A 23,796-nucleotide genomic window follows, 5' to 3' on the forward strand; every position below is an offset into this window, starting at 1 on the left:
GTCGCCCATCCGCCTTCAAGGTTTGACTTGTTAAAAATGTAAGCATTGATACAGCTGTTGTAAACATGCCTAACTGTATCTTACAGATCGTTCATCTTATGATGATGCAGCAGACACTGTAGAGAGATTTACTGGTTTGAATACTGGGGAAACTGCCTCCTGATTATGTATCTTGGAGGTGGATGCAAAATTAAAAAAAAACAAAACTACAGTGCTAATGGTGGATATTTGGGGGAGGAGAATAGGGGTGAAGCGGGAAATGCGGGGCGATGCTCAACAGATAATGGCGTATTCAGGGAAGAGAGATAGCTAGCTGGTTACTGCTAATAAGCAATCACTTTCCTTTGGAAGTAATTTATTCACGATAGAGCGAACGGATTACTTACGTGAAAGAACTGACTCAACAGATAGGGATTTTGAGTTAGTTGCACAGTGTTACATACATGTCCAGAATATTTTCAATTAAATTTAATTTTATTTAAATTTTAGAACTGTGCCAGCAAGAAGAGAAACACGAGGCAAGCAGGGAGTAACTGTACATCTTTCAAAATTAAACTGAGTCAAATAAATGAAGTTAGCAACAACACATTTAACTACCGTAATGCTAGCATGATTACTTTGTTTTACTTGAATTCTGCTAAAACACAGACAGTAAGCAATACAATCCCATGCAACATAATACTACATACCATGACAAATAATATATTAAATTCTAGTTTGTTTGTTTTTTTTTTGCCAGAATTTACCTTTAAAAAACACATTAGCAAACAAGGAACAGAAGTTGAATAAAGCCATGTTGTGCAGAAACAGATACTGAGTAAATAGATAAAAATAAGGAGGTAAAAATAACTACAACACATGGATGTGTATTTGTGTAATCAGTGTGATGATGTGATGATATCTCTGTGTTGTGTGTAGACAATGAAGGATGTGACTTTGGATTGTAAAATACATTATTAAAGCCTGAAGTAACTTGTAGCTGAGTGGATAAAAGGATGTGATCAGTCACGGTTATTGTTATGGAACTTCTACATCTGAATATGAATGATTCAGCTCCCAAACTGCTGGAAATGTGGGACGGGTTCTAACGCTTCACCAAAACTGCTTTATCCTGGAAAAGAGGTTTGAGGTGAGACTCCTGTCATACACCAGTCCCAGTGAGTTAATACATCTCAATGCTGTAAGACAGAGAAGAGCATCAGTATAAACAAACAACATCAGCATAAACACCAGCGCACACACACACATGCACAATAAAACTATAATATTGTAAATATTGTCAGAGTACATAATGAAAATTATTCAGTATCATACAATACAGTACAGTAAAGAAACAGTAAGTCAGTAACTCACTGTAGTGTCTCCAGTTTATAGTGTGGATCCTTCAGTAGATCAGACAGCAGCTTCTCTCCTGATTCTCCTGGATTATTACCGTACAGATCCAGTTCTCTCAGGTGTGATGAGGAGTTTGACCTCAGAGCTGAAGCCAGAGCAGCACAACCTTCATCTGTAATACTGCAGTTACACATCCTGCAAGAAAGAAAACCTTCTCACACTTAACACACTCAGTTTTAGCATCGAAAACATGAACTACACAAAATCTTTATATACAGTACATTTACATTTACATCTGACACACACAACAATGACAACATATATCAAATCACTACAATTACAATTACCACAGATGAAAATTGGATGCTGCTGCATTTATTAAATCTGTGTGTGTGTGTGTGTGTGTGCGCGTGTGATTATCTCACCACAGTATCTCCAGTGTACAGTGTGGATTCTCCAGTCCAGCAGAGAGCAGCTTCACTCCTGAATCCTGCAGTTCATTTCCACTCAGGTTCAGTTCTCTCAGACTGGAGGAGTTTGAGCTGAGAACTGAGGACAGAACTCTACAGCTTTCCTCTGTCATATTACACTCACGCAGCCTGGAAGAGAAATTATGAAATATCAGAACACTGATCTCAAACACACAAACACAGCCATAATACAGCTAAAGTTTAACATGTAACAGAAACGTCAGTGTGTTTCTCTCACACACAGAAATCAGAGGACAGGACACCACATCAGCACATTTACAGGAGCAGGGATGTCTTTCTGCACTCCACAATCTCTCAGCTACAATTTATTATAAGACCATTAGGTCATGTACATAACACACACATGTGAGAGCGAGCAGCCTACAAACAATACACTCTGATCTGTGTTCAAGTTTCTACAACCAACACTGCAGATATAGTGCATTTTATTACAGAAAATAAAGAATTATAGAACTGTACACTACCAGTTAATAACATGCCAGTACTAGTGGTACTTTACAGTGAGGTCAATAAGGCAATTTCCCTGATGTTATCTGTCCTCATGGAGCCGGTACCATGTCCAGCTTTATAACAGATTCTGATAGCGTGTCCAGTGAACTTTTCTGATCTTTCTGGAATGTAACAAACACAAAAGCTAAAGTAAATCTGATCAAATATTAATAGGTGCCTGTTGTTGTCACTGGTAAATTACAGGTTCTTGATTTTCACAAAGACATTGTTGTTTTGAAATATAGTTAACTTTTTTACTCAGTCATATTAGATAGAAGATTTTTCCAGAAAGTTTTCCAGAAAGTTCCACAGGATTCCTGGTTTAGGAGCTGAATAAAACTTATATAATAATGAAAGAAACCAACCAAACAAATAAATAAATGAATGAATAAATAAATAAATAAATTAATTAATAAATGTGATATAATTACTGTATAAAAAATGTTTTCTTTTTGCAGGAGCCCTGATTTTTCACTGTTTTTCAGGGCATAGTGATAGGGTTCACATGAAAAACCCTCTGGTACAGACCACGCCCACTTCCTGTTTAAATCCAAATACGTAAACAGTTACGAATATTTTGAGCACTTAACAGATATAGATACAGATAATAGCATTGTGTTACACCTCTAGTAGAGACACAAAATCTAAACAGCTATAATTACAATTCATAAGTACAGTTTTTAAAATTTACAGCTACATAAAAACACACAATCTTTTCTGTATGTAAAATTTGGTGATAAATTGATAATCTGACCTCTGTGTGTGTGTGTGTGTGTGTGTACCTCAGTATCTCCAGTGTACAGTGTGGATTCTCCAGTCCAGCAGAGAGCAGCTTCACTCCTGAATCCTGCAGTTTATTGACACTCAGGTTCAGTTCTCTCAGACTGGAGGAGTTTGAGCTGAGAACTGAGGACAGAACTCTACAGCTTTCCTCTGTCAGATTACACTCACACAGCCTGGAAGAGAAATTATGAAATATCAGAACACTGATCTCAAACACACAAATACAGCCATAATACAGCTAAAGTTTAACATGTAACAGAAACGTCAGTGTGTTTTTCTCACACACAGAAATCAGAGGACAGGACACCACATCAGCACATTTACAAGAGCAGGGACGTCTTTCTGCACTCCACAATCTCTCAGCTACAATTTATTATAAGACCATTAGGTCATGTACATAACACACACATGTGAGAGCGAGCAGCCTACAAACAATACACTCTGATCTGTGTTCAAGTTTCTACAACCAACACTGCAGATACAGTGCATTTTATTACATAAAATAAAGAATTATAGAACTGTACACTACCAGTTAATAACATGTCAGTACTAGTGGTACTTTACAGGTCAATAAGCCAATTTCTCTGGTGTTATCTGTCCTCATGGAGCCGGTACCATTTTGTAGACTCATTTCTATTGTTCAATCGAAGCAAAAATATTCCAGAAAATGTTTTTGAAGGAAAATGAATGCATGTGTAATGATTACTGATCTCCATGATCTAGAAATAATTGTATTTAGTTCTGAACTAAGAAGTGATGCAGATTTTTCAGCATTAACACAAATTTATATGTTGAATTTCACAGAGACAGTTGGTGTGCATTGTTCTAAGTCCTAAATTTTAAATTGAAATATAAATGGAAAAAATGTAAATATAAAATGTAAATGTTACATATACATTTTAAACATGAATCTAAAAATTAAATGTAAATACAAATCTTGAATGTAATTTTAAATGTAGAACTGAAATGTTTTGTTCATATGCTAATTGCTCTCAGAGTGTGAGTCATGGGGAAACACAGCACTGTGCCTGTTTTGGAACAAAGTTGAGATGTGAAAGACAAGTCCACTGATGGGATTTTGGGGCTGATTTATAAACAGTCCACAGCTGCCAAGATCTTATTTTAAAGCAAAAAAATTGGAATTAAAACCAATTTCTACAAACATATGCTCTGGCAAAAAGAAGATTTAAATGCAGACAGTGTAGACCTAGCTGCAATGTACAGAACCATTTCTGTTTTCTCCAGATCGCAACTTATTTTTCTAATGATGCTGAAATACTTGATTAGGCATATGCAGTACAGCATTGGATAAGTGCATCTATTTTTATTTTAATCAGTGACTGACATAAGAGGAAACAGTCAGCACATCGGTAGAGCTGCTGCCTCACAGCTCCAAAGTCTTGGGTTTGATCCTGAGTTCAGGTGACTGTGTGGGGTTTCATTCTATCTTCCCCAGATTTTCCCTTGTGGATCAATAAAGAACCTTTATCCATCTGTTGACTTGCTGTATGTTTACATACATCGAGTTAAATACAGTAGATATTTTTATATATCTTTATATATGTTTACATACAGCAAGTTAAATAGATATCTTTATATACAGTACATTTTTATATACAGTACAGTGTGTGTGTGTGGGTGCGTGTGATTATCTCACCACAGTGTCTCCAGTGTACAGTGTGGATTCTCCAGTCCAGCAGAGAGCAGCTTCATTCCTGAATCCTGCAAGTTATTGTTACTCAGGTCCAGTTCTCTCAGACTGGAGGAGTTTGAGCTGAGAACTGAGGACAGAACTCTGCAGCTTTCCTCTGTCAGATTACACTTCCACAGACTGGAAGAGAAATGATGAAATATCAGAACACTGATCTCAAACACACAAACACAGCCATAATACAGCTAAAGATTAACATGGAACAGAAATGTCAGTGTGTTTCTCTCACACACAGAAATCAGAGGACAGGACACCACATCAGCGCATTTACAGGAGCAGGGATGTCTTTCTGCACTCCACAATCTCTCAGCTACAATTTATTATAAGACCATTAGGTCATGTACATAACACACACATGTGAGAGCGAGCAGCCTACAAACAATACACTCTGATCTGTGTTCAAGTTTCTACAACCAACACTGCAGATACAGTGCATTTTATTACAGAAAATAAAGAATTATAGTACTGTACACTACCAGTTAATAACATGCAGGGCAGCTCATGTCGATGTACTAGCAGGACTAAACCCTCTGTCTTTCAAAGATAAAGAAATCTTATTTGCAATTGACAAGTGTTTTAACAAGGATTATTTTGGAATTTTTTAAATTTTTTTATTCATTCGCTCCGAACAAGCATTTCATCATAAAACAAGGCAATGAGTCCGGCAACAACTGTTTTTTTTTTTTTTTTTTTTTTTTTTTTTTTTTTTTTTGAGTTTAGAAATTTTACACGCAGACAAATTGTTTAGGATCAGGACCATTATCATTGTGTGCACTGTCCCTGTATTCAGTAGTTTGGATGCTACCTTAATCCAGAAAGCTGTAACTGGTGGACACTCTCAGAACATACCGATAAAAGTTCCAGAGAACTTCAATACGTATGAAGGGTCACATAATATTCATGTGCTGGAGTTTAAGAGGAGTTAAGTATGTACTGTGCAAATAATTAAAATGAGTCAACTGGTGATCAGGGTTGCAAGACGCATCTTGGATGTTGGAGGACACAGCATCCCAGGCTCTAAATCAGGCTCTAAATCTGGACAATCTCACCACCATATACAGTCCAGAGGAAGTGGCATATAAGAGGCTTTTAGTAAAAAAGGATAGAGCACAAATACCATACCCTTGTTCTTCTTCTGCGCAATGAATAGTTTACAGATAGGATGAACAGGTAGCTGGTTTTGCAGTGGTACACCACATGCACTGAGACATGAAGTAAGCTACAATTAAAAGAATAAGGAAGACTGTGGAAGATAAGACTGATTCCCAATTTCGTGATAGGGGCGTAGATCTTTGTCTTCACAGATGTCTCTCAGATAGTGAACACCTGTATTACGCCAGTGAGCTGTAGTAATGGGTTTCCCTCCAACTAGTATTCCCCTATTGTTGAATATATGTGATACAGTGTGTTGATCACAGGATATTTTACAGTGTTTTTCAACTAATCACCACATCTGAATAAGATGAGATATAATGGGGCCTAGGCACAGCTGGCACTGCTTATTAGATTTGTTAACAAAAAGGATATCTTGAGGTTTCCAGGTGTCTACCATGTTCTGCTCTAGTGTACACCTATAGACAGGAGTTTGGGGGTTGATTCAAGTGAGTACCGATCCAAGCACAAATTAATAGTAGTAAATTTCAATGTTGGGGACATTCAATCCGCCATCCTCCCTTCTCCTCTACAGAGTGGAGAGTTTAAGATGGGGGCATTTGTTTTTCCATATGAATTTAGACATGAAAGAATGTAATTTTTTACAGAAGTTGTTTGGTAGGGATGGGAGTTTGGGACTGTGGAGCTAACAAAATGAATTCTGGGCAGAAAGTTCATTTTTATGATGGAAACTCAGGCTTGAGGAGAAATGGGGGAGGCTCGTCCATCTATCTAGAGAGTACTGCACCTTGGTAAAAGCTAAGGAGTAATTGTGTTTAGCAATCTGATTGAGAGAGGGAAAATTTCAATTCCTAAGTACTTGAAGTGTGGAACAATGGGAATAGTAGCTGGAATAAATGATGCTATGGCAGATTCATTTAATGGTAAAAGTGCAGATATTGACCAGTTAATTTTAAAGCTAGATAGGCATCCAAACTCCTCGCAGATGGTTAATAGATGAGGTATAGACTCTATAGGATTTTCCAAAACACTAACACATCATCAGCATATAAGGCTAAGTGATGGTGAGTATCATGAACAGAGATGGGTAGCACCTTGGAAGACTGGAGACTCATCTGAGCTAAAGGCTCAAGAGAAAGAGTGACAAGCACTGGACTAAGGGGGAACCCCTTGCATGATGACCTAGAAACTGGAAATAGATAAGAGTATATTTGTCCCATTAACACAGATGCAGAGGGATTGGCATATAATGCTTTAACCATATGGATAAAACCTTCCCTGAAGGACTGACCATAAGAATGACCATTCCAACCAAGCTTTCATAGCATCGAGAGATAACACTGCTACAGGAGCATTAATATGTGCTGCTGTATTGATTATGTGAAAAATACATCTGACGTTATCTGATGCTAGTCTAGATTTAATAAATCCTGTCTGATCACAGTTTACTAATGTTGGCATATGGTGCTGAAGGTGATGAGTGAGTAGTTTGGTGTAGATTTTAAGGTCAGAATTCAGAAGACTGATTCAGAAAACTGCTCTTTTCAATGGAGTAGTTAATCATATTAATGAGAAATGAGCCTGTTTGATCCCAGAAGGTGACATAAAATTCTGTAGGATTCCATGTGATTTACCTCTTTGCATATTGAGGGCAGCCTCTTTCAATTCCTCCAAGGAAATAGGGTTATCCAAATCCCCTGAGTCCAAGCTAGATAGTTGAGGGAGGTTTAACTTAGAATATGGTCACATCTACCCTTATCTAGTAATATTTTTGATTTGTATAAGCTGGAATAAAAAGATCACTATCATTTATCTCTTTAGGATCAGTGGTAATATTCCCATTTGAAGTCTTAATGGCAGGAATGTCTGCAGACTGCTCACTAAGAGATGACTAGGTCTGGCACCTTGGAAATAGTAGCACTGTCTAGTCCTATGAATCTGAAACTCTGAAAGTTGTTTCTTTTTTGACCATGCTGTAACTGAGTCTAGACTTTTAAAATTTTTCAAGGCTTTGTAGTTCAACAGACTTAGCTTTATGCAGATTATAACAAAAACACGTGGTGTTACTCCTCATGAAGCCTTTGATTGCGTCCCATAATATCTTAGGGTCCTCCACTGAGCAGTTGTGGACATGGCCTGGGAGAAGGCTAGGCGTCACTTCACTGTGTAGTTACTGTATTCGGAGGTGAAGTGGACTGTGCTTCCATCAATGATGAGGGGCTCTTTCTTAGCAGCATGAAGAAAGGCTTTAGAATGGAGGCTTTTATAACGAAGACCACTGAAAATCAGAGTTAGATTTTCCCCTTGTTTGGTTACTGCGTTGCTGTAGATCTGGTGTGCAGAGAGGGGAAGCATTGACGTACGGATCGCAAGAGGATCTGGATAGCATTCGCGCCCCCGTTACCCTTTCTCAGCCCAATAATACGGATGTTACATCTTCTGTTAAAATCTTCATAATCAGCTAGCTTAAGCTCCACTGACTGTAGGAATTTTTTGTGCCTTCTAAGTGCACTGGAATTGCTCTTCACACCTGACTCTAGCTTTTTGATTTTTGAGTTTAATGAGTTGATGCTAGTTGTTAGAGTTTCTAGCTTCACTTAGCATTCGTGTACCCTTCCATCTGCTGTATCTGAGTGAGATGTCTCTGTGATTACAAGGAGTGACAGCCTCCTACATTTGAGCTTAATTAGGGTTATAATCTTTTATCCCGTTTCAGTGATGTGTCTGGTATACATCATCAGCAGTCGTGTTGCAGACACAGTCGCGAGTGTAGTGAACTTGACCGAGGTGGATTATTTACTCCATCATCATTTTTCCCTAAAATGTGTTTGGAGGAGAAACTAAAAGTTGATAGATTGAGCACACAATGTCTAATCAAAGTACAAATTACACAAAAGGACAGATGACAGAACTGTAAGTTTAGTGTTTTTTAGTTTAAACTAAAGAGTTACAGCTTTTCTGTTTGTGTTTGCTATTCAGAGGAAATGCAACATGAACCCAGTTGAGCATTACAGACTTAAACCACTAAACGTTATAAACCACTAACGAAGCTCCCTATCTACTTTAAGTGTGTGTGTGTGTCTGTGTGTGTAATAATATGTTTAAATATTATTTACATTTACAGCATTTAATAAACGCCCTTATCCAGAGCAACTTACAGATAATGATTATGATAATTAATTAATAAATTATTTAGTCAGTTAATTAATTCATTAATTGATTTTTATTGTCATTGAGACCTCAAGATATAATGTAATGATCAACCCTAATAGTTTAATTGTCCAGCTATTGATAGATTTCAGCCTCCCATGTAATATCACCACCAGCCACCACTGATAACATGCCAGTACTAGTGGTACTTTACGGTGAGGTCAATAAGGCAATTTCTCTGATGTTATCTGTCCTCATGGAGCCGGTACCATGTCCAGCTTTATAACAGATTCTGATAGCGTGTCCAGTTTCTGATCTTTCTGGAATGTAACAAACAAAACAGCTAAAGTAAATCTGATCAAATATTATTAGGTGGCTGTTGTTGTCAACAGTAAATAAAAGTTTCTTGATTTGGAAAAGACATTGTGGTGTTTCAAACATAGTTAGCTTTTTTACTCAGTCACATTAGATAGAAGATTTTTCCAGAAAGTTTTCCAGAAAGTTCCACAGGACATCTGGTTCAGGAGTTGAATAAAGTTATATAATTAAAATACCCCAATAAGTAAATAAATGAATGAATGAATAAATAAATAAATAAAAATGAATGTGTTATAATTTCTGAATAAAAATGTTTTCTTTTTGCAACAGCCCTGATTTTTTTCACTGTTTTTCGGGGCATAGTGATAGGGTTCACATGAAAAAAAAAAAAAAACTCTGGTGCAGACCACGCCCTCTTCCTGTTTAAATCCAAATATGAAAAAGGTTATTAATATTTTAAGCACTAAACAGATACAGATAATAGCATTGCGTTACACCTCTAGTAGAGACACAAGATCTAAACAGCTATAATTACAGTTCATAAATATAGCTTTTATTTTTTCATGATATAGAATTAATCTAAAAAGTAAATCTGATTCTCACAAACACATTTCAGTTTCATACAAATATTTAAATCATATTCTAAAATTTACAGCTACATGTGTGTGTGTGTGTGTGTGTGTGTGTGTGTACCTCAGTATCTCCAGTGTACAGTGTGGATTCTCCAGTCCAGCAGAGAGCAGCTTCACTCCTGAATCCTGCAGTTTATTGATACTCAGGTCCAGTTCTCTCAGACTGGAGGAGTTTGAGCTGAGAACTGAGGACAGAACTCTACAGCTTTCCTCTGTCAGATTACACTCACGCAGCCTGGAAGAGAAATGATGAAATATCAGAACACTGATCTCAAACACACAAACACAGCCATAATACAGCTAAAGTTTAACATGTAACAGAAATGTCAGTGTGTTTCTCTCACACACAGAAATCAGAGGACAGGACACCACATCAGCACATTTACAGGAGCAGGGACGTCTTTCTGCACTCCACAATCTCTCAGCTTCAATTTATTATAAGACCATTAGGTCATGTACATAACACACACATGTGAGAGCGAAGTTTCTATAACCAACACTGCAGATACAGTGCATTTTATTACATAAAATAAAGAATTATAGAACTGTACACTATCAGTTAATAACATGCCAGTACTAGTGGTACTTTACAGTGAGTTACATGTTGAATTTCACAGAGACGGTACACAACAGTTGGTGTGTGTTGTTCTCTGTGCCCATACAGTTACAAATCTGTCACCTCGAGACCTCTGATTTTACACACACGCTGGATCAGGTGTTTGGTGTGGACCCGAGTACAGGTGGAGTCACATACATCCAAACACATCCAAACTAAAGAGAAAGTTTGATCTGTCCAAACCAAACAAGGTAGGTGTGAAAGCGTCCTTATTCTCTCTCACATGTGTTCCTCAGTACAGATAGGGCTGTGCAATATGGTGATACATATCATAAGATGAGAAAATATAATAATGAATAATGTCTGTTGATAGATATTTTCCTGTGTCCTCTATATTACCAATGTCGCAAAAGCCACTTTTTGGCAGCCAATTTATGTCACTAAGGTAGGCGCTAGCAGTGTGCTGTGACAAGAAAAATCCTCCTGAGTGGTGCAACAGAAAAGCATTCATCCTATTTAACAGAGATCTTGAGTTCAAATCCTGATGATGCCACAGCCATCAGTGGCCGGGAGTCCAAGTGAGCAAGTGAGTCCATGCTCTCAGGGAGGGAGGGGTGGCATACTCTCTCTCCCCTATCAATCACAGTGATACTAACTGATCATGGGCATCTGTGAGCTCATGCATATGGAAGTGGGCAGATACCACTTTCCTCTATGTTGCATGAGCAGTTTGAAAAGATGCAGTTGGCGTCACTTGTGTAAGGAGTTAGTAGAGGACACGGTTGTATGACAGGGGAGACTGAACTGGAGGGTGGGAATCAGCCATGAATAAATTAGGGAGGAAATTGGGCAAAAAAAAAAAAGCATGTAGGAGCATGACAGAGTGAAACTCCCCACAACACTGTGTCACACAGAACAAAATATGAAGAACTTGTACCTAAGGCACATGAAGGTGAACAGAGTGTTTTAATATTTACTTTTTAGATTTTGCATTCATATTATGTTTTTAATGTTCTCATTTGTAATAGTTCTGTTCAATGTCACTTTCAAATATGTAGTAGCAGTTATTTTGTATAGACAATTTTTTCATCAATTTTACAGAAGATGGAATATATTGTGATATACATATAAAATTTCAAGATATGAAATCATCCATAACATGATATGGATAAAACCTTCCCTGAAGCACTGACCATAAGAATAACCATTCCAACCTGCTGAAAGCTTTCATAGCATCAAGTGCTGTTACAGGAGCATTAATATGTGCTGCAGCATTGATTATGTGAAGAAGATACTTGATGTTATCAGAGTGTGATTTTCCCCTCGTTGCATCGCTGTAGATCCGGTGTGCAGAGAGGGTAACTACTGGGGTATGGATTGCAAGAAGAACTGGATAGCATTGGGGCCCTCGTTTCTCTCTCTCAGCCCAATAACATGGATGTTACATCTCCTGTTCAAATCTTCGTAATCCACTAGCTTAAACTCCATTGACTGTAGAGTTTTTTTGTGTCTGCTAAGAGCACTGGAATTGCTTTTCACCCTCGACTGTAGCTTATTGATTTTTGAGTTTATTAGGTTGATGCTTGTTGTTAGTATGTCTAGTTTGGCTTGGGTAGTATTTAGCTTAGCATCCGTGTCCCCTCCCATCTGCTGTATCTGAGCATGGTGCAGTTCGAGGTAGCCGTGCTGTTTTTCGAGCAGTCTTTCCAGCACAGATTTGGCTATTGACTCTACATCAGGTCAATTATTCTTGGAGCTCGTAGCCATAGTCTCTAAAAAGTGCTGGGCCATTATAGGACTGTGAGGAAAATTGGTCAGATGGGGTAAAACAACAATTTAGGGTGCTTGGGCTCAGAACAAATTATTCAAACAGCCATCATGTTCAGCCAGTCACGTGACTCCCCCTTTTTTGGACGTTTTTTAAACGAGTGCAACAGCACTTACTGTCATTTTAAGACCATTTCTTTTCATTCTTAAGAATATTCAAACTTTGGAATTGGAATGTCAAAAAAATTAAATATCCTAAATAAATGAAACATAAATAAAATAAAACCATACAACCAAAATAATAAATAAAATGAACTGTAATACAATATTGTGAATTCTTTATGCTTTAGTTCTTCATTGTCTGTGTTTCAGTGTTCTACCTAGCACCTTACTTAAGTTCAAGTTCACTTGCTCATTCGCATCATTTTGTGCACAAGCAAGTTGTAATATTAGGTTTACGTTGTGTATATGTCTGATTAATCTCATATGTGTATAGAATGTGTTTGGGTGAGTTAATTAACCCGCAAGTAAAGCACTTCAGTTTACCAGTGTTCATTCACTGTTCAGCTTCAGCTCATGCAGCTTAAGCGGCTCAATCCCCAACATTATTCACTATGACTGGATTATTTGAAACACTAGAACCATTCTTTCTAGATTTTTCATCTTCAAAAAACCTTGTTAGTGCATTGTTAATATCTTGTGTGTCATTTTTCAACAGTATGTTTTAATTAAAATTGGTGCTGGTGTTTGCTAAACATCTTAAATTCAAATGCACACAGTTTTTGCACTCATATGTGCATTTTTATGTTAAATTCTACAAATATTCGAAGTTCGAATTTTAATTTGACATCCCTAGAGCAAATGAGAGGACAGAAGCAGCGAATGGCTAAAATGTTGGTGACATTCATTCTTATGTAAACAAACACACATGTAAACACAATGGACAATATCGAGGTTAGCAAAAATGATCGAGGTCATGTCCATAAGATAAGCCGATAATGTAATTATCATGACAGGCCTACCAGCGGTCATAAGAAACACACACAGAATGGTATGAAGGGTGAAGTCTAACGAACCCAGTGCTGTAGATTCAAGGTGATGCAAGGTGATTACACAGAGTGACACGTAATTTGGGCTATAAACTTTTATGTCAGATTAAAAAAAAGTCTCACTCAAGAGTGTGTGTGTGTGTGTACCTCAGTATCTTCAGTGTACAGTATGGATTCTCCAGACCAGCAGAGAGCAGCTTCACTCCTGAATCCTGCAGTTTATTGATACTCAGGTCCAGTTCTCTCAGACTGGAGGAGTTTGAGCTGAGAACTGAGGACAGAACTCTACAGCTTTCCTCTGTCAGATTACACTCACGCAGCCTGGAAGAGAAATGATGAAATATCAGAACACTGATCTCAAACACACAAACACAGCCATAACACAGCTAAAGTTTAACATGTAACAGAAACGTCAGTGTGTTGATCTGTGTTCAAGTTTCTACAACCAACACTGCAGATATAGTGCATTTTATTACAGAAAATAAAGAATTATAGAACTGTACACTACCAGTTAATAACATGCCAGTACTAGTGGTACTTTACAGTGAGTTATATGTTGAGTTCACAGAGACAGTAAAACAGTTGGTGTGTGTTCTCGGTGCTCGTACAGTTACAAATCTGTCGCCTCTAGACCTCCAATTTTATTTATTTATTTATTTGAATTTTTGTGTGTTATTATTGCAGGCATTACTTGGATGACAATCAGACCAATGTTAATGTGTAGTTTATATGCATTTAATGATTGGGGGCATACTGTAGTTAATGGTTCAGGGTGTGTGTGTGCGTGTGTGTATGTAAGTGTGGACAATTATAAAGATATCTGTATGGGGGGTGGGGAAGAAAAAGAAAAAAAAAAAAAAAGAAAAAAAAGGCAGTAAAAATAGCCAAAGCTACTATGATTGAATGGGGAAAAGAGGGAGACAAAAAAAGAAGAAAAAGAGTAAATGAATAAATAAATAAATAAATAAATAAATCTGATGGACTGCCCCACATCTCCCCACAGCCTCAGCGAGACAGGCCCCACGAGTAGTAGGTCACGAAAAGACGCTGCCAGGCCCAGGGAACGCCCATCATCCCCATCCCCACAGGTTGCTCCCATCCCAGGCAGACCACCATCTGCACATCACGCTTACTCTATTCTTTTGTATTTTTCTGTTTGTGCTTATATTAGAAGTTCACATGTCAGTGCTCGACTTTTGTGATGCATTCTATTAATAGATTATTCCACTGATTTAAATTGAGTAAGCACTTTGATTTCCAGTTTTGAAGAATTGCTTTTTTGGCAATGGTTTAAGAAATCAGCAAACTATCCTTGTGTTTGGCTGGTATCTTGATCAGTGTGAGGTCTCCAAGCAGACAGAGCTATGGAGACGGGGGGATTTCACAGCTCACGATAGCCGAAAGTTTTTTTTATCACTGACAACCAAAATTTTTGGACTGGTGGACATGCCCAAATTGCATGTAAATAATTATCTGTGACTTCCATGGTATACTGTGAGCAGATGTCAGTATCTACTAATCCCATTTTGTATTTTTTATATTATGTAATATGTATTCTATGAATGATTTTGTATTGGATGAGCTGTAAGATAGTGTTTGTTGTCACTGTGAATGTATTTTTACAGACATATGTCCAGAAATTGAATGTGGGAGAGGTAGAAAGATCACGGTTCCATTTAATTTTAGGGACAAATATGGTGCTATCTGTATTGACTAGTAGTTTGTATAACTTAGAAATTATTTTTTTCCGATCTTTAAATTGGACGATGTCATCTAATATCTTGGGAGGATTAAAATCAACCTGTTATGTTGATTTTACTTCTAATTATTGATTTAATTTGTAGATATTGAAAAAAACAGCTGGTTCTCAAATTTGTATTTCTGGGCTAAATCTTTGAATGACAGGAAGTGACTATTGTGGAAGAGATGATTAAGATGTGTAATTCCTTCTGTTCCCATGTGCGATAGTAAATAGGAGCCTTGTAAAGGTGGAAGTCATGGTATATTTACATGGTGTTAGAGTAGAATTGGTGATTCTGAAAGCTTTCCACCAGGCTGTCAGAGTTGTAGAGATAACTGTGTTTTTAAAACAGGTGTGGTTCTTGAGTGAAGTGTTGAGAAATGGCAAATCTGCAGGTGTGAGGTTTTTACAGCATATTTGTTCCAGTTGTATCCGTGAGATGTTGTTATTGCTTTGATGAATCCATTTTACTAAATATTGCAGTTGATTTGCCAGTTGATAATACAAAAAATTTGGTGCTTCTAAACCTCCATGAGATTTCTTTTTTTTTTTTACTTAGTTATTTATTTATTTAGTAATGTAGAATATTTAATCTTTGCTTTTTTATTCCTCCAGTAAAAATAGGGGACTGAAGAATTAAATGATTGAAACCTTTTTTCTGTAGGCATAACGGGGAGCATTGAGAAGAGATAATTAATCTGAGGGAGAATTTTCATTTTGATAGTTGCTTTTTGTCCTATTAATGAAAGCGGAAGATTCATCCATTGTCTAAGGTCATCAGCTATTGTTTTAAGCAGTGGAGTGTAGTTAAGTGAGAACAACTCAGACAGCCTGGAGGAGATGTTAATGCCTAAATACTTAAAATTTCCAACATTGAGTGGGAAAAATTAATCCTGAGCTGCAGAATCCCAAGCCTCATCAGAGAGCGGAAGTATAGTAGATTTATTCCAGTTTATAGTGTAGTGTAGTTTGATATTTTGGAAAAAGTATTGATAACTTTAAATGTTTCCTGAAGTGAAGATTTAGGGCTCTGCAAATACAGTAAGATATCATCTTCATAGAGGCTAATTTTATTTTGTGTGTTTATGGTATGAATTCTGTTGATTTTACTATTCTGTCTTATAGCTATTGCAAGCAGTTCTATGAAAATGGCAAACAGTGAAGGGGAAAGTGGACATCCTTGCCGTGTTCCTTGGTGAAGTGTAAATATGGGCGAAGTGATCCCATTTGTGGTGACTGTGGCATTTGGTGCAGTGTACAATATTTTTATCCAATGGATGACTCCCTGAAGCCAAATCTGGGTAATGTGTGGAATAGAAATGTCCAGTTGACCTTATCAAATGCTTTCTTAGCATCCAGTGATGCAATGATTGTATTAATTTTGGACTGTTGAGAAATATTTATCTGGTTAAATAATCTATGGATGTTATCTGAAGAGTACCTTTTTTTTATAAAGCCTGTTCGACCGGGGTGGATTAATGTGGAGGTCACTGTTTCTAGTCTGGTGGCTAAAGCTTTTGTAATTATTTTCAGATCTGTATTCATTAATGGGAGGGGTCGGTAACTGGTGGGTTGCGTTGAGTCTTTGTTCAGTTTAAGTAACACTGTTATAGCTGCCGTGTTCTTACGCAAAGGGATTTAAGTTGTGGGATTTAAGTTCCTTTGTCAGTCCATTGAATAATGTTGATAAGTCCCAGGAGTGTTTATAAAATTCAGCAGGGAAACCATCGGTTCCGGATGATTTATAATTTGACATCTGGAAGAGGGCTTTGTGAAGTTCTTCTGGTGATAGAGGAGCATCGAGAGTGTTAGCTATTTCTTTGGAGAGTTGAGGTATATCTAGGTTATGTAAGAATGATTGTATTTCTCCTAGATTTGGTTCTTGTTCTGATGAATATAAGTTATTGTAGAATGAGCGAAAGGTATTGTTTATTTCTAGTTGATCTTGGGTGATTTCTCCTGTTGAATTTCTTATTGATGGGATTATTCTTTTGTCTTTTTTACATTGTAAAGTATTTGACAAGTATTTACCTGATTTATTGTTGCTTTCTAAATTATTATATTTGAGTTGTTGTATAATAAACTGTAAAGTAATTTCTTCCAGTTGGTTTTGGGCATTCCTCAATTCAGAGAGTGTTTAAGTTCTTAGTGTATCTATCCGATAATTCTTTAATCTTCTGTTCCAGCTGAGTTTCTAATTCCAATTGTTTTTTCTTCTTATATGATGAATATGATATTATTATTCCCCTGATTACTACTTTTGCTCTTTCCCATAATACTGATGCTGTAGTCTATGGGGAGTTGTTCACTTCCATAAAGGATGTCCACTCTCTTTGTATTAATGTAATAAATTCTGGATCTTTGAGTAGTGAAATATTGAGGTGCCATATAGGAGAAGATTTTGTGTACAGTTCTATATTTAGAGTTAGAGATACAGGTGCATGGTCACTGATAATAATTGGGTGTACTGTATTTGTTACATATGTCATTAATTTACTGCTTGTAAGAAAATAGTCTATTCAGGAAAATGATTGATGTAATGGAGAAAAGTATGAATATTCTCTCAATGTTGGATCCCATAATTTCTATCTATCTCCAAGGCCAAAGTCATTCATATATTGTTTTATTATATCTGTGGAGTGCCAGTTTCTATAATTACGTTTAGTATGATCTATTATTGGATTTAGAACTGTATTGAAGTGTCCACTTATTACAATATTTGATGTTTCATTCAGTAGTGAAAATATGGACTGAAAAAAAGAAGGATCATCATTATTAGGTCCATATATGTTAATTATAGTTAATTTAGTGCTCTATATAGTTGCACTGATAATGACATACCTTCCCTCGGGATCTGTACTGTACTGTGATTCTGAGTTTGACAGATGGGTTTCCTGTAATAAACAAATATCTGAGTTTCATTTAAGAAGGTGGTTGAGGATTTTGGGCTTTTCAGCTTGAGTTCGGATGCCACGCACATTCCATGTTACCGGTATGAGTGTTGGAATTGTTGCTTATTAAAGCTAAATCTATGTTTGCAAAATGTATATTTGAATACTGTATGTGAATTTTTTTCAAATTTCTCAGTTAGCCCCATTTTGTCCAACAGATGACTAAAGTTGTGTTGTGCATGTGCAATCATAATATAAAACATACAACATCACAGCAGAAAATAATAATAATAATAATAATAATAATAATAATAATAATAAAGCTGAGTATTCAGCAAAGAGGAAGCAAAATAGCTCTAAAAGAGAAGAGCAGAGAAGAGGAAGAGAAAGGTGGGACAAATAACCTGACCTTTGTGTAACTGAGAGATATATGTTTGTGTGTGTGTCTGTGTGTGTGTGTGTGTGTGTGTGTGTGGTGAGAAACAAGAAAAAAAATCCTGTTTAGTCCATTATGAGAAGAAGAAGGGTAGAGAGATGTAGTGTATGTATGTTTTTGTGTGAGCAGGGGGCAGAGGGGGAGAGACATAGTCCATGTGTCCCTATAAGACGTGTAACACATGTATCATAGGACAAGAAAATAGAATAATGAATAATGTCTATTGATAGATATTCTTCTATATCCTCTATATTGCCAATGTTGCAAAAACTACTTTTTAGCAGCTGATTTACTTCACTAAGTTTAGAAGTAGGAGCTACTAGTGGTGTGCCATAACAAACACAAAAACAAGCATGGAGGAGCATGACACAGTGAAACTCCCCAAGACACAGAATAGGCATCAGCCCAACTATAAGATGAGGAACTGGTACCTAAAAAGGGAGGTGCTACTGTCAATTGGACTCCTGAAACTTGAAGTTGAATAGAGTGTTTTAGTATGTATTTTTTATATTTTGTGTTCATATTGTTTCAATTTTGACAATGTAATGTTTTTCTTGTTCTAATTTGTGAAAGTTCTGTTCAATATCACTTTCAAATCAAAGAAAAAAAATGCCTTTCACTGGTCTTCAGTTCACAAAATTTACAAAAAGCAGGGATGAATGCACAAAGTTATTTTGTATAGATCATTTTTACTATATTTTGTCCATATCAGGCAGCCCTCAGTGCAGACATGTTAGTTATCTTTTGTAAAAGTACCAGAGGTTTGTTTAAAGCTGATTAGAGTAACTATTAGCAAGCATTAATTCAAACAGTGAAGTTCAGTGTTATATTAAAACAACAAACCATGCACTAATACATTTATAAACAAAAATACTCACACAGCTTTTCTGGAGGCTTTGACCACTGGCAGCAGCCTCAGAAGACATTCCTCTGATGGCTCATATTTCCTCAAAATAAACTCATCCAGCTCCTGTTCTGAGTTCAGTAACACAAACACCAGAGCTGACCACTGAGCAGGAGAGAAGCTGGTTCCACTGAGACGTCTGTAATCTCCTCTGTTCAGGTAAGTTTGTACTTCCTGCACTAGAGAATGATCATTCAGTTCATTCAGACAGTGGAACAGATTGATGGATTTCTCTGGAGATGGATTCTCCCTGATCTTCTTCTTGATATACTTGACTGTTTCCTGTTTGCTGTGAGAGCTGCTTCCTGTCTGTGGGATTAAGCCTTGTAAGAGAGTCTGATTGGACTCCAGTGAGAGACCCAAAAGAAAGCGGAGGAACAGGTCCAGGTGTCCATTCTCACTCTGTAAGGCCTTGTTCACTGCACTCCTGAGGAAAACAGACATGTTTGACTTTTTGTAGAGATGCAGAATGCTAGGGCTTTGCTCCATTAACACATTTTTCTTTTTAAAGATGAAAGACAAAAATACATATAAAGCAGCCAGAAACTCCTGAACACTCAGATGCACAAAGCTGAACACCTTCCCCAGGTGAAGCCCAAACTCCTCTCTGAAGATTTGGGTGCACACTCCTGAGTACACTGACACTTCTCTGACATCAATGCCACACTCTCTCAGGTCTTCCTCATAGAAGATCAGGTTTCCTTTCTCCAGCTGTTGGAAAGCCAGTTTTCCCAGTGCCAGGATACTCTCTCTGATCTGCTGAGGATCAGGGTCACATTTGTGATGGTACTTTTGGTCCTTGTGTTTGATCTGAAAGATCAGGAAGTGTGTGAACATTTGAGTCAGAGTCTTGGGGATCTCTCCACTCTCTGCTTCAACCAACATTCTCTCTAGAACAGTGGCTGAAATCCAGCAGAAGACTGGGATGTGGCACATGATGTAGAGGCTTTTTGAAGACTTCATGTGTGTGATGATTTTATTGGCCAGGCTCTGATCACTGATCCTCTTCCTGAAGTACTCCTCTTTCTGAGGATCACTGAAGCCTCGTATCTCTGTTACCTGGTCTACGCACTCAGGAGGGATCTGATTGGCTGCTCCTGGTCGAGAAGTTATCCAGAGGAGAGCAGAGGGAAGCAGATTCCCCTTGATGAGGTTTGTCAGCAGCACATCCACTGAGGCTGGCTCGGTCACATCACACAATCTCTCATTGTTCTGGAAATTTAGAGAAAGTTGACACTCATCCAGACCATCAAAGATCAACACCACTTTGTAGGAGTCGCAGTCTATTAATTCTAGTTTTTTCATTTCTGGGAAAAAGTGATGAAGAAGCTTCATCAGACTGAGATTTTGCTGCTTCATCAAATTCAGCTCTCTAAAGGGAAGTGGAAACATGAAGGTGACGTCCTGATTTGCTTTTCCTTCAGCCCAGTCCAGAATGAACTTCTGCACAGAGACTGTTTTTCCAATTCCAGCAACTCCTTTAGTCAGCACACTTCTGATGGACTTGTCTTTAAAGAGGTCATTACATTTGATGGGTGTCTCCTGTGTTTCTGGTCTCCTGGACGCTGTCTCAATCTGTCTCACCTCATGTTCATTATTGACGTCTCCACTCCAACCTTCTGTGATGTAGAGCTCTGTGTAGATCTCATTCAGAAGCGCTGAGCTTCCATGCTGTGAGATTCCTTCATTAATTCTTTTAGACTTCTCTCTCAGGTCGGATTTCAACTTTGACTGATACACAGAGGCCACAGACTCTAATAAACAAAGTAATAACATATTTTAGTGCAAAATCACTGAGCACAATATAAAACGTAAAATTCTTTCAAATGCTGCTGTTCATTCCTGATTCATGTAATAAATATTATTGCAGGAACATGACCACTGTACAGAGTAACCACAAGCTGGACCACAAACAGAACGGAAAAGCACCAGATGTACATGATACTAAAATCAAACTTAAAACTAAAAGTCTTAATATCTAAAACAGTTTCCTCTCTCTAAAGTGAACCTGATGAAATAAAGCCATGACTCAGAGCTCTTACTGTTGTGCAGTGTGTTAGCGAGATCTGTGTGGTTCATGTTCTTCAGGACATGCAGTGTGATCTTCAGCGCTCCCTCTCTGACACTGTGCAGATCCTCCTCATCCTCCATCTCCCTCTCAGTGCATGCTGGGTAATCTGGACTCAGGAGCTTGCTAAACCTCTTTAGCTCATTCTTTATCAGAGTGATGACTTTGTGTTCCAGCTCCTGGTTAGAAACACACAGTAACATATCTAAATATTATAATGTTACACAGAGAGACATTCTTTTATTTTATGAAAAGAAAAAAACCTTGAAAGAAAAAAAATGCTGCTGCACATCGATAAAACAACACAAGTCACACACACCATGAATATGGACTCCAACCAATTTCTGCTGATGTTTGATTTCTTCTTTTGCGCTCTGTGAACAAACAAATAAACACAAAGGCAGATATTAAACACTATCCTCTTAACACATTACACTGATTTAAGGATTTCCTAACTGACACTAACATATTTAGAAATAAATATATTGAATAAATGAATGAAATAGTTATATTGTCATTAATTTCCCAGGTGTAAATGTTCTTCTGTAGCACCACAGACCCTCCAGCTCAGGGACTGCAGGCTGAACTGAACTCTTAAAGCAGTTTTCCTCACTGCCAGTCCGACAGCTGCAGCACTGCGCAGTTTAGTGTTTTACTGCTTCAACACCTGATAAAGCTCATGAAGGGCTTCATAATGAGATGAGTGAGTTTGATCAGGTGGAACACTGCTGTAAAACACCTCACTTTACTCACCTCACATCAGTAGAACTGTCTCTGTCTCTGAAGGCAATTGGATCTCCCATTGACGCGTCACTCTTCATGGACACACAGCTGGGTTCTGGTGAGTCTGATCTCTTTCCCTCCATCATTCTAGAATTACAACAGAAATATCAGCAATAATTAATACTCTGCTGTCTCAGCACTGTTACACAATGTGTTCATCATTAAACACCAATAATTCCATCTTTTTAATTCAGCTACAGTCTGCACACTTATTCAAACAGGAGACTCGCCTCATACCTCAGGAATTACTCTGATGTCAGGAGACCCAGTCACAGCTAACTGACTCAGCTGGGTCTTAAAGCCTGTAGAGTTCACTGACTCAAAGCTATGCTGCTCTTATGCTACACATTACACAGTCCTTTTTACTCTTCTCTCAGCGAATGATTTCTCTAAACTGTTCTTACATCAGATCAGTGATATATTCACTGCTACTAAACACCTTAAAGCAAAGTTTAGTTCCTCTGTTAACTAGTGAGTGTTTAGAGATACAGATCTGTTCCCATGAGACGGTGTGTATTTATTGCTGGTGAATGGAAAAGTAACTCACCTCTCGTCTTTCTTTAAGTCCTGTTTTCCAGACACACTCATGTTGGAGGTCATGTCTCCTTCTCCAGATTACAGCAGGACACACGTTTACTTCACTCCAACATTGGTGTGTTAAATCAAACCCTGTATCAGCACAGAGTTCACTTACAGGAAATAGTCACGGTATCAAGCCCTAAAACAACCTGTGTACATTAAACCTTCAGTACAAACCCACAAAACTCTTCTGCATCTAGTGTCACTTCAGTGTGTTTATATATTATAGCTTTAGATTTAGATACTCACTGTGTTTTTACTCTAGAAATGGTTTATTTTCCCCTCGACACAAAATGGCGCTGCTGAGTTTCACCTTTATTACTTAGCCTACCTGGTTTATTCTGCAGAGGACAAAGGGCAGTGACTGCAGACAGGTAACAAACACACACCTGCACACACACACAGTCACAAAGACGTGGTTTGGTTCCTTTAGCAATGATGGATTGATTGCTCAAAATAAATCATTAAAAACCGTATTTATACAAATATATAGGGGTGTATAAATAATTTCATGCACCCTTCTCAGAACTCTATCAGTAAGACTACTTCTTCTAGTGCTTCTGTTAATTCCCTGCTTGTGGAAATTATGACCAATTTAAAACCCAATACTCCACATACCACATCTGCAGGGGTTCACACAATATCACAAAGTTCATTACGATATAATGAACTTAATATCATTACATATAAATGAATAATTTAAATACATGTTCATGTAAACTTCCCACATTGATATAACCCTTGGAAATTCCATCAGTAATTTAGTTTCTTTTGCAGCATTTCTCATGTTTGTTCTGCTCCACCACCATCACCTGGTATGAAGTTCAACAAATCAGCAAATAAATAAACTCCGCCGCCACATGTGTATCTCATATGTAACTTCTGAATAGTGTTAAGTCAGTAGTTACATCTGAGGTGGGAAGACTGATGAGTGTAATTTCAGGATTAAATCCTCACTGTGTGATTAACTCCACTATACTGTACAGCAGGAAATGTTTTC

The 23,796-nt window shown here is 37.6% G+C and overlaps 1 protein-coding gene across 2 annotated transcripts; it reads right to left on the reverse strand.

The window, feature by feature from the left end:
* Positions 1 to 379: 379 nt before the first annotated feature.
* LOC117597978 (NACHT, LRR and PYD domains-containing protein 12-like) lies at positions 380 to 23,120 on the reverse strand. Of its 2 annotated transcripts, XM_053236983.1 has the most exons (13): positions 23,046 to 23,120; positions 22,765 to 22,886; positions 22,188 to 22,304; positions 21,754 to 21,808; positions 21,409 to 21,613; positions 19,341 to 21,120; positions 13,542 to 13,715; positions 10,084 to 10,257; positions 4,756 to 4,929; positions 3,098 to 3,271; positions 1,761 to 1,934; positions 1,354 to 1,530; positions 380 to 1,178 (listed from the first exon to the last, which is right to left on the reverse strand). In XM_053236983.1, the coding sequence occupies exons 2-13, from the start codon at positions 22,815 to 22,817 to the stop codon at positions 1,163 to 1,165; spliced, it is 3,273 nt and encodes a 1,090-aa protein (XP_053092958.1). In that variant the 5' UTR covers positions 22,818 to 22,886; positions 23,046 to 23,120; the 3' UTR covers positions 380 to 1,162. The 2 variants fall into 2 exon arrangements, with proteins under 2 accessions (XP_053092958.1, XP_053092957.1); XM_053236982.1 differs by lacking the exon at positions 23,046 to 23,120 and having other exon boundaries at positions 22,765 to 23,005.
* Positions 23,121 to 23,796: the final 676 nt, after the last annotated feature.

This window comes from Pangasianodon hypophthalmus, chromosome 9 (assembly GCF_027358585.1).
Source record: "Pangasianodon hypophthalmus isolate fPanHyp1 chromosome 9, fPanHyp1.pri, whole genome shotgun sequence".
Lineage (NCBI taxonomy): Eukaryota > Metazoa > Chordata > Actinopteri > Siluriformes > Pangasiidae > Pangasianodon > Pangasianodon hypophthalmus.

Bases quoted from the DNA above. Each gene is read 5' to 3' on its own strand.
- LOC117597978 (XM_053236983.1), bottom strand. From the start codon at position 22,817: ATGACCTCCAACATGAGTGTGTCTGGAAAACAGGACTTAAAGAAAGAC. The intron at 22,305-22,764 runs GTGAGTTACTTT...TTGTAATTCTAG, and splicing joins GACTTAAAGAAAGACGAGAG to AATGATGGAGGGAAAGAGAT. The intron at 3,272-4,755 runs GTGAGATAATCA...TTTCTCTTCCAG, and splicing joins TGTACACTGGAGACACTGTG to GCTGTGTGAGTGTAATCTGA.